Source organism: Medicago sativa, chromosome 5 (assembly GCF_051527215.1).
Source record: "Medicago sativa cultivar Bolivia chromosome 5, Bolivia_mono, whole genome shotgun sequence".
Lineage (NCBI taxonomy): Eukaryota > Viridiplantae > Streptophyta > Magnoliopsida > Fabales > Fabaceae > Medicago > Medicago sativa.
In genome coordinates this window covers 78,342,934-78,354,939 of record NC_140753.1, presented here as the reverse complement: position 1 = coordinate 78,354,939, position 12,006 = coordinate 78,342,934, and the positions used below count along the sequence as shown (strand labels likewise).

The window sequence follows — 12,006 nt, the reverse complement described above, 5'->3', positions numbered from 1 at the left end:
CTTTTTTTTTTTAATTTGGTCAAAATATCTCTCTAACTTTGAAAAGGTGTCAAAGTTAGAGACATACTTTGACCAAATTAGAAATGAGATTAAATAAATTAATGGCTTCTCAATATGAGGAGATACTGTTACGGGAAGTGTTACAATAATAGTTCCGAGCATATGTAAGAATGGTGTTCCTTTGAGTGATCATGGTTTGGTTGATTCTGATTTGAACTATAAAGGCTAGTCACACTGCTATCTTGTTTAAGCTGGTTTTGTGGAGCCTCATTATGAAGTACCAAATGCCTAGAAACTTAAAGGATTAACAATTAGTCGGCCATAAATTTAGTCCATAAGAAATAGGGAACTGGGTATTGAAAGGCGAAAATGCGCAAGCAGCTTCCCAATAAACTTGTATAGGACGTGCAACATTTGATCATGATCCAGTGATGTCAAAGGTTTCTAACAAAAACTAGTCATTGTCACAACAATATTTAACTATCACTGACCAAATGATATTACTCCATCCGGTCCTATTTATAAGAGAAATTTGGGTCAACAAAAGTTGATGTATCTAGTTAAAAATTTAGTCTAGATACATTCACTTTTTTTGACTTAAATTTCTCTTATAAATAGGACCGGAGGGAGTATTGTGCAACTGTTTAAGAATTCTTGTTCATGATGAATAGCAACTCAGTTCACACACATATCGTCAATTACATCGGATAGTATCTATTTAACATATTGTATCTCACAACAAATATTAATGAGATAGGACTTAACGAGAACATGCTTTGAATAGAAAAATTAACCAAAACATTCCACTTTCTCTGCATTCCAAACTGTATACGACCAAGATGCTTAAAAATCACATATAAACTAAAAAAATGTTTAGCTAACACAGTTCAAAAGATGACTTCGATAATATATTATTATCACATCCCAAGATTAATTGCTTGAAATCATTTTTACCATGAATGTACAATTTGAAACTCCTACTCTACGCTTAGCATGATAGTGTCTAAACACGGACTTGTGGCATGGTTATTAGATCAAGAGAATTGTCCCACAGAGAAATTGTCCAAACACGCTTAGAAAATGCTTAGCATCATATGTGAGTTGAACCTCATCTTTATATGATGTGAAGTAGCACCGACGGTTCAGATTAAAGATTGTTCGGTATCCAACCTGAGTAAGTGTGGGACATTGACGCATGTGATTACATTTAATATCTATTTTCTCATACGATCCAATTTCACAGTGGAACATAAATTATTGTATAACAGTAATATTAGCCAAGAGCTTACTGTAAATCCACTTGAAACCAAAGTTGCATCGTACAAAAGATCAATGGCTCTTATGGCCTATCTTGATCGTCAAGATTAGTTTTACATGCAGCATGAAATTTACCAAAAGAATTACATTACCATTATTTCAATTTGCAGTTTGTTATTATCATTAGACTTACTATACATGACAAAAAAATATTCATACGTCCAAATTCCTGATAATATGGTGGTCAGGATTGATCTCTAGCTAGTGGCATAACCCAAAGTTTGTGCCTTCATATTAGCCTGCAACAAATTTGATGTAAACACGGCATAGTGTTAATTTCTTTCTCTACGTACAATAAAGTAAAACCTACATTTCCATATTAGCAGACAAACCAAATTTTCCTGACACGAGGTGAAGTGCTCAGTCGGTTCAAAATTTGCACACTTGCAAATTTATCACCCCAAACGTTTCTTAATCCAGTCAATTGTCAAGCTAAGCTCCTGCTTCGTTTCCATTTATTTTCCCACATTATTCAGATGGTTGCCATGAATACATGCCATTGTACGGCATACTGCCTAATGTTTAGTCAATGAAACGTAAATGCACTTCAGAAAGTTGAGTGTTTGTCCAATCTTTAATCCAAAATTAATCATGAAAAGGAAACATAATTAAAGTAAACCTAGATATATCCAAGTTTTCCTTGCTAATGTCAACAAAACTCTTTTCCTTATATATATATATATGTTTTGATATTTTGGATGGCAACCTCATCTATTGGATCCACCAAAAACAGCATCGACAAAATTACCAAAAGCTCCAAAACAATAATTTGATACATAACATAAAAATAGAATAAGGTCAATATAACCTAAAAGCCATTCTCCCAAGGATGCAAGAACTATAGAGCCTTCTAAAACTTTGTAGTTCAACTTTGAGCAATAGTTTCTAGACAATCAACTAGTTCCTGCTTAGTCATACCAATGCATGTGTATTGCTGCATAAAACAAAAGTTACAGCAACAACCTCAATTACAAGAAAGAAAAAAATTAATCAAAAGCTAATTAACTTAAGTAATAGTGATAATCCCTTTCCACCACATCTAAAAGAGAAGATGGGATTCCACCACATCTAACCAGTTTTGTCTTACACAAGACGATGAATAATTCCTTGAATCTTTTTTCCTTACGCAAGATGGTGGATAACTTAATTAATTGTGCAATTGTGGAAGCAATGAAGACGGCATTCATTCGTAATTACTAAAATTTGAAGACATGTTCGTAGGAACTCTTAACGAGATTTTAAGAACTCCTACAAAGGTGTCTTCAAATTCAAGTAATTACGCATTCAATACCACATTCATTGCTTTAACAATTTCACAGTTAATTAAGTTATTTACCGTCTTGTGTAAGGAATAAAGTTTCATGAAATTATTCATCGTCTTGCATAAGACATTGGATAAAACAACATTTAAATGTCTTTGATGTAATACATGAAGAGCAAAAATTATAAAATGGCGCACAAAAAAAATAAAACAATTGTTTCCTATTATTATCTTTAAAGTTATGGTTGATTGCGTGAAACGTCTATTACTACGATTGTGACAAAAGGCTGATACGACCACGAATTTTTGTTACGACCAAGACACACCGTTACAGAAGTAAAAAATAGAACGCCATACAAATTTGTCTTTTGTTTTGGGAGAGAGAAAGACTAGTATGAAAATTGAAGTATAAAAGAGAGGAGAGAATGAATATTTCTCCCATTAGAAACAAAGTCAATATGGAAAGTAAATAGAGAGAGTGAGTGAGTTCAAAGTAAACTTTGTGATTTATTGATTGAATGATCTGGATCTTGTTTTGATCATCTTTCAATATTCTATAAAACTATATATTTTTCTTCTATAGTTTTATTAACATTCCTTATGATGTTTTATTTATATTTTTCTTTTATGATATTTTGTGTTGCAGTTGAAGGATACTACATCTACGGTTCATTAAGACAGTGCAGAAAATGAGTCTTTATGTACATCTTAGAATTGGACCTTATGTTTGTGCTGAGTGGAACTTTGGGTATGCAACTTCAAACATTTATTACTTGGTTTCATAGTGTAAATATTTTTTCTTTTTGTGATTTCCAATGATTTTATTTATTTATTTATTTACAATGATTTTGTTTTTTTTGTGTAGAGGATTTCCTGTTTAGTTGAAGTCTGTTCCTGGGATCAGTTTCAGAACAGATAATGGTCCTTTTAAGGTTGATTTGTCATTTCTCAGTTCAATATTTTATGTATTTAATTTTTGAATGGTTTGACTAAAGAAATATTGAAATTTTTGTTCCTTTTAAGGTTGATCAGCTTCTGCAATTTCTAGGACACGGGGCTAGGTTTGAGTGGACTCAAAATGATCAGGAGATGACCATTTACCGGTAAGAGCCATACCCATCATCTCTTATTTATTTCCTCGAAGTTGCGCTGGGATGTCAGGCAGGCTGCATACCAATAAATTGAGTTAGAAGATACAATACTTACCACACTGCACATTTCGATCCGAATGACTGCTAAAAATCACTAGCATGTGATCCATTTACCAAATATTTAGCAAACTCACATGGCGAAGTGCTCAGTCGGTTTGAAATCTGCAGAAACAGAAATCTACATTTACCATGAATACATGCTCAAGTACGGCATACTACCAAATATTTGATCCGGTTTCATGTTCTCAACATATTCATCCAAGTTGATAAACTCGTAATCACTTTGTGATGAGAAATACCGAAGCTACGGAGCAAGACTTTTGTGATTCTCACGGTCTTCAATGCAACCCAATTTCAAGTGTTTGCCAAAGTTATCCCAGAACTTTTCATAGTCCTGCACACAGAACAAGAAGGTAACTGGTAAAATATTAACAAGAAACAAGCAAGCATTACTATAAATAGTTGTTTTATTAAGAGACAAGTAAAACAACTTCGTACGGAAAATGAAAAAAGCTTTCTAACCGAATCATATCAGAATTAGATCATACCTCTCTGTTATCACTCATGGATATCCCCATAATCATGTCAAACGCCTTTGTGACCAACTATTTCCTCATAACCCTATCTACTTACTATGCGGCTCTCTTGAAGAATTTCACACGACACATTGAATCAACTGAAATGAATACTCTCTTGACATGAAGTCTTATATTAAACTTTAACATTTGTAATCATAATTTCATGGGCAATCAGTTCAGATAATACACATTATAATCAAACATTACCTCAGTCTTCTAATCTTGGTTGTCCTTTTTCGCCTCCGCTGGATCCTCGTCAACCTCTACATATATACACACATAACACAAAAATAGAATAAGGTCAATATAACCTAAAAGTAATTCTCCCAAGGATGCAAGACCTTTAGAGCCTTCAAAAACTTTGCAGTTCAACTTTGAGCAATAGTTTCCAGACAATCAACTAGTTCCTGCTTAGACATACCAATGCATGTATCGCTGCATAAAACAAAAGTTACAGCAACAACCACGTTTAAAAGAAAGAAAAAAATTTAATCAAAAGCTAATTAACTTAAGTAATAGTGATAATTCCTTTCCACCACATCTAAAAGAGAAGATGGAATTCCACCGCATCTAACCAGTTTTGTCTTACACAAGTCGATGTATAATTCCTTGAATCTTTTTTCCTTACGCAAGACGGTGGATAATTTAATTAATAGTGCAACGGCGGAAGCAATGAAGGCGGCATTCATTCGTAATTACTAAAATTTGAAGACATGTTCGTAGGAATTCCTAACGAGATTTTAAGAACTCCGATAAAGATGTCTTCAAATTCAAGTAATTACGCATTCAATACCACATTCATTGCTTTAGCAATTGCACAAATAATTAAATTATTCATCCTCTTGTGTACGGAAAAAAAAATTCAAGGAATTATTCACTGTCATGCGTAAGACATTGGACAACATTTAAATGTCTTTGATGTAATACATGAAGAGCAAAAATTATAAAATGGCATAAAAAAAATAGGGTAAAATATGCTTTTCGTCCCTGTATTTAGGGGCCATTTGAATTTTCGTCCCTGAGCTTACTAATCCTCCCATCTTGTCCCTGTAATTATTAATCATTTGAGATTTCATCCTAATTACAAAATTTTGCTGAGGTGGAGGGTAATTAGTGACGTGGCGTGTGTTTAATGGATTTGTGTCAGGACACGTCAGCTGTGGGGCGGGGCAATGACACTTTTGCCCCTCTCTTCTTCTTTTCTTCTTTCCCTCCTCTTTCCTCTTCTTTCCTCTCTTCTTTCCTCTTCGTTCTTCTTTCCTCTTCTTTCCTCTCTTCTTTTCTTCCACCGCCACCAATTCCAGATCTGTTCCATATCCACCACCATCTTTTCTTCTTGTTTGCCCCTGCCTCCATCTTTTCTTCTTTCCCTCATATTCTCCATCGAAGCTGAACTGTTAATCCCTAAAACTCTTCTTCCTCCAACTCTTCTTCTCCATCGAAGCCTCCAACTCTTCTTCTCCATCAAAGCTTTCACTGTTAATCCCTCACCTCATCTTAGTTCTGCTTCAGTTTGCAAATGTCAACAGGTAACACCAGTACAGGGTACTCGTATGGATCTTATTACGGTAATTTCGAAACTTCCCGTGGAATGCTCCCACTGTGCCGTTGTGAGTTGCCCATAGTCATCTACATTTCCAACACAAGTGCGAATCCTGGACGTCGGTTTTGGAAGTGTCGCAATTGGATAAAAAAAAACTTGCGGTTTGTTGGTCTGGGATGATGAGCTAGATCCGGGTACAAGGCCAATGGTTGCTGTGACATCTAGGATGGCAGAGACGTCTAGGAGGCCGGTTGAGGAAGAAGTGGAGTCTAAACAAAATAAGTGTAATTATGTTGAAGTTATGGAAGGAATTTATGACTTGAAGAAAGAGAAGTGGAAGAAGAAGTTGTTAGCTGAGAAACAGAAAGTGGAATGGCTGGAGTGGATTATGGTGGCAAGTTGTGTCCTCTTTTGTGTGTTTATGCAAGAAAGTGATGAATGTGGATTGCTCTGTTAGTTGTTTAAGTTAGGGTTGTAGTTGGTTGTTATGTAATGAATGTGTTTATTCAGATGAATTTGGTAGTGTTTGTTTAGGCTTCATGCTTTAAGTTATTAAGTGTTTAAGTTGTTAAGTGTTGTAATTTAATATCAATGACTGTGTGTTGTATTTCAATCTATATGAATTGTAATGTGATTGCAACAAAGTGTTTAAGCTTGTGTTTTTACATAATCAAAATATGGTGTATCCCATGATTGCAACAAAGTGTAAAAAAAGATAGTGTAAGCCATATGTTGTCTTCAAAAGAAGCATAACATTTAAATAGAAGCATTAAGGTCTAAGCCATACATTGTAATCAAAAGAAGAAACATTAAGGTCTAAGCCATACATTGTCATCAAAAGAAGAAACATTAAGGTCTAAGCCATACATTAACATCAAAAGATGGCTAAGCTAAATAATTAAGGTCTAAGCCATACATTAACATCAAAAGATGGCTAAGTTAAATAATTAATGTCAAGGCCAATATATAGTAGATAAATTGGTCCAAGCCACATATTACACCAAAACAGACAGCATCAAAACTCTGATAGGCCAATTAAACATATTTAATTGTGTCAATTTTTTTCAAGAGGCCTAGACAGGATCCATCTTTAGCATCACCAGCAGCTTTTGTAGCATCAGCAGATGTTGTTGTAGCAGGTTGTGTCTCAGCATCCTTAACATCATCTTCCACTTCAATTGGATCATCTATTGCTTTTCCAGGCCCTTTCAAGTTAGCATTTTTTTTTCCAAACATTCCTACCACTTCTCCTAACCTTGTTAGATGATGGTTTTGCTGGGGGTGGTGGACCTTTTTGCTTTAAGACAGGTTGGATAATTGTTTTGACAATGGTGTATGGCTTGACATAAGTTTGACAATGGTTTTGTGTACTGTTGACTGTTGTGTTGACAGTTGCAGATGGGTTAATGAATATGTTTGTGTTTGGGGCAGTCTGAACATTTGTGTGGACTACTGTATTTGGTTTCACAACAGTTTTGGAGGTTGGAGCAATGGTGTTAACATTGGTGTTAACCTATGCAGTGGGGTTGACAGTTGTGGATGAATTTGGTTTCATGTAGGTTGACATAAATGCAACTGTTGGTTTTGTGACTGGACCTTTAACTGATCTGGAAGGAAGAGACTGTGCAGGTGGTTTGAATTTACCTGTCAACTTAGCAGATTTGACCAGCTTCCTTTTCTTACTCTCATTTGCCCCCACCTCAGTGTTTGTTGATCCAGTACCAACACTATAGCTGCCTTCAGTAGCTTGTGTTTGATTTTCCTTCAGTTGATCCAGTACCTTTCTCTTTTGTGCTTCAGGGTTCACTGTCTGACTTTTGCAACGTCTAGCATTGTGACCAGAGCTTCCACATTTTGTGCACTTGTACTTACTAAAACTTCTGCTAAATTTCCCACATGATTTTGCTGGCTCATCAGGCTCTCTCCTCCTTAGTTTCTTAGGTCTTCCTGGTCCTTTGTTGTACACAAGTGGAAGCATCTCCTCACATTGAACTTCAGGCCACATGTCTTGACCATTTATAGCACTAACATTAAATGAATAACATGCTTCATACTTGCTCCTAGTATACCATTCAGAAACATAGTCCTCTGGGTTTTGGTCTGTCTTAGACATTGCAACAATGGCATGTCTGCAAGGTATACCTACAAGCTCCCAAAAATTACAAGTACAGGTTCTTTTCTTCATGTCCACAATAAATCTATGCCCACCACCAATCATTTCAACCTCAAACTCCTCACCATTTCCCAAAGTTGCAATCCAATTACCAGCCTTTTGTATCTCAGTATTTAGTCTTTTCTTAGGCATAGGCATAATATTTTGTTCCCATCTACTAAGTTTCTCTCTAAGGGTTGTTATCCTATTCATAATATAAGTTCTAACCCATTCAGCCATTGTTAGTATTGGTTTGTCCCTAGCTAACAAGATTGTTGCATTAAAAGACTCATATATATTATTCATGAGCACATCACACTTGGGATAGTAGGAGAAGGCATGCTTACACCATAATTTAGGGTTGTGACCTCTCAGCCATTCCCATGCAGCATGATCAACCTTCTTCAGCTCATTCATCTTTGCCTCCCATGCTTTATTCAGGAAAAGAAAAAAAAAATTAAAACTCAACTATGTTCAACTATATTCAACTATGTTCAACTATTAAAACTCAACTATGTTCAACTATTAAAACTCAACTATATTCAGGAAAAGCAAATTATGAAAATACCTTGGAAATATGTTGCCTTTGCTGCTCCCATCATCAAGTCTCTAATCAGGGTCCCTCCTCCAAACTTCTTCTTAAAGTTAGCATATAGATGTCTCAAACACAATCTATGTTCAAGTCTGTCAGACCATTCTTCTAAAACTGGAATCAATCCCTGGATGAATATCAAACACATAAGTACACATAAGAAACCAAAACATAAGTAAAAATTAGAATAAATATCATTAATACCTTCTGTTGGTCTGATATAAAGACCCATCTCCTGTCAGTGCCAATATCATCAAGTAGCAATGTCAAGAACCACCTCCAAGCATCATTGGTCTCATTCTCAACCACTCCAAAAGCCAATGGGTAATACTGATCATTTGCATCTTTTCCAACAGCAACCAGTAGTATTCCTCCATACATAGTTTTCAGATGACATTCATCCACTCCAATGAAAGGCCTACATCCACTCAAAAAACCTTTTTTACATCCTTCAAAGCAGAAGTAAAACTTGCTGAATCTTGGTTGATTTGTTAACAGTGTTCTCTCCACATTAATTTTCAGGGTATTTCCCAATGAAACTCTGTGCAACTCAGCAGCATACCTCCAAAGCAGAGTATATTGTTTCCTAGCATCACCTTCAATGATTTCTTTAGCCATTTTCTTTCCCTTCCAAGCTACTTGAAAAGATACACCCACTGAATGTTTCCTCCTCAACTCCTTCATTATATCTTTGACAGGCATGTCACCAGTTGTCATTATCTTTAGAAGCACTTCCTTTGTCACCCACTTGTAGGAAGCAATTGTTTTTTTTTACAGACTTAACACATGTATGGTCCCCACTTAATGTCTTTATTTTAAATGTGTGGCTATCTGCCACTTTGCTACAGTAAACCACATAATTGCAATTTGGTTCTTTACACTCTGCCCTACATCTTACCTTGTCCTGTTTCACAAACTTTACCTGTCTTAAATTTAATACTGACCACTCAGTAATTGCCTCCTTGAACTCTGCAATTGACTTAAAGTCCATACCAAGTTTGAACTTATAGTCCTTTGTTAGTTCACCCATCTTAAATTGAGGGTATCTTGGCACTCCCTCAGAGTCAGAATCATCAGGGTCATCTGATACCAATTCTTCACTTTCATAGTCCTTCTCCCATTCATGGTCAGTATGCTCTTCATGTTCAACAACCTTTGCTTTTTTCTTTGGTTTTATCTTCAAAGGTTTATCAGCTGTAGGGTTGTCAGTGGTTGGTTTGTATGAATTATCAACAACACCATTAACACCATCCAAATAATCATCACTGTATTCAAAATCTAAAGGGTTTTTATCATATGGCTCAAACCCATCATCCAGACATAATACCCTCTCATTCTCACTGTCATCATCAAAGTAGTTATCATATGCCTCATCTTCTTCACTACTACCTGAACCACCCTCATCCACATTATCTACATCAGGACATACCATAGGTGCCTTTCCTTTCTCAATGTACCTATTGGCTTCTGAACTTTCACCTAATTCATTACCCTTGACACAGTTTGACCTTTCACCTACTTCACTACTAATCACACAGTTTGGAATGTCTACTCTCTGACTTACTTCATCTACATCATGCTCAACAAATATGTTAGCAGCCCTGTTTTTTTTAACAGCATAATCCTTAATCTCACTTGCATCCTCATCTAATCTTAAGATCCTAAAGTCAACATCTTCATCAGGCATCCACCACAACCTATATGACTTTTTAACCTCCAAATCATGTTCTACAATACCACATATTTCAAAAAAACTCCATTTTTCAATATCTAAGCCTTCAAACAGTTTTACATTCCCCCCAGTGTAATTGATTAACCAATCCCTAACAAAACGTCCACCATAGTGAACTGAAACGGAAATAGACATTCTGAAACAAAAAAACACACACTCAGCACCACACTAAGCATGCAAAAATAGAAACCCACAAACGTACAAACGTAACATTTTTATACGAACAACATTTTTATACGAACAACGTTTTTTATTCCCCCCAGTTTTACATGTTTTTTATCATCTATTTCACCGAAAAAACAAACAAACGTAACATTTTTATACGAACAACGTATTTATACAAAACGAACGTACCTGGGTTTTCTACTTCGCGATACCTTTCTGCAAACGAGTACGATTTAGAGCTTTGCGTTCCAATAGAGATTCCAACACCAATTTTCGGAGGCAATCGAGTTCCAATCGTAATCTTCTCAACAATTTTCCCCAATTTGTGTCTGAACCCTAACCCTAGAACAATTTTCCCCCCAATTTCGTGTTTCTGATTGTGAAAGATGAGGGAAAGAAGAAAAGAAGAAGAGAGGGGTAAAAATGTCTTTTCGCGCGAGCCCAGGTTCATTAAGGGCAAAAATGCCATTGCCCCGCCCCACAGCTGACGTGTCCTGACACAAATCCATTAAACATATGCCACGTCACTAATTACCCTCCACCTCAGCAAAATTTTGTAATTAGGATGAAATCTCAAATGATTAATAATTACAAGGACAAGATGGGAGGATTAGTAAGCTCAGGGACGAAAATTCAAATGACCCCTAATTACAGGGACGAAAAGCATATTTTACCCAAAAAAATAAAACAATTGTTTCCTATGATTGTAGAGTGAAACGTCTATTACTACGATTGTGACAAAAGGCCGATATGACCATGAATCTTTGTTACGACCACGACACACCGTTACATAAGTGAAAAACAGAACGCCATACAAATTTGTCTTTGCCATACAAATGTGTTTCTATTGCACTTATTTAACTCGTACATATCAGAAATGTATCTTCACAATATAATTTACTTGTGATAATATTATATTACACTTCAATAAAACCCATTAATTCATACAAATAAAACCCATTAATTCTTTTACATTCTCAAATATAAAAGTCACACATGCCCATAAACTAACAAAGCCTCACAAAGCCAATAATTGTTTAACTCATACAAGATTAACGTTAACAAACATAGTGACATTTGAGTGGAAAAATGGAATGTAACAATGAATGATATCTATTAAGAAAGAATAATATGAAACACTTATGAATATCAATCACCTTAAAACAAATCCATATATTATTCCAAACTATTTGAAACTGGCATGTATATCAGTTGAAATGTAAACATAACATATTCAAAAAGTTTCACTTATTTGCTCATATCAAAAAATTAAAATAAATCAGCCCACTCGAGCTTTCGGTTACATATCCCCACTAACATATTTCCCCTCTCTCCCATTACCAAAGACGTGGTTGTGTTTCTCATAGATGATTCACCCTTTTTCTTCTTGGTCAGTTGCCTCATAGTCGATCGCCTAAAAAAAATGTGTTCCATTACAAAACGAGGAGAAAAAATGGCATAGCTTTCTCATGCTATCCTGGATAGGTGTATTTGCATTTGGCTCAGGATTCCTCT

The 12,006-nt window shown here is 35.5% G+C and overlaps 1 protein-coding gene across 1 annotated transcript; it reads right to left on the bottom strand.

The window, feature by feature from the left end:
- Nucleotides 1-6,832: 6,832 nt before the first annotated feature.
- On the bottom strand, nt 6,833-9,313 carry LOC146925355 (uncharacterized). Its single transcript, XM_085711006.1, has 3 exons — nt 8,799-9,313; nt 8,571-8,721; nt 6,833-8,433 (listed from the first exon to the last, which is right to left on the bottom strand). The coding sequence occupies exons 1-3, from the start codon at nt 9,309-9,311 to the stop codon at nt 7,364-7,366; spliced, it is 1,734 nt and encodes a 577-aa protein (XP_085567132.1). The 5' UTR covers nt 9,312-9,313; the 3' UTR covers nt 6,833-7,363.
- Nucleotides 9,314-12,006: the final 2,693 nt, after the last annotated feature.

What these genes read in the sequence shown, in the direction of transcription:
- LOC146925355 (XM_085711006.1), bottom strand. Translation starts at nt 9,311, where the DNA reads ATGACAACTGGTGACATGCCTGTCAAAGATATAATGAAGGAGTTGAGG. An exon ending in TTATATCAGACCAACAGAAG is followed by an intron (nt 8,722 to 8,798) that starts GTATTAATGATA and finishes ATATTCATCCAG; the next exon opens with GGATTGATTCCAGTTTTAGA. An exon ending in AAAGGCAACATATTTCCAAG is followed by an intron (nt 8,434 to 8,570) that starts GTATTTTCATAA and finishes TCCTGAATAAAG; the next exon opens with CATGGGAGGCAAAGATGAAT.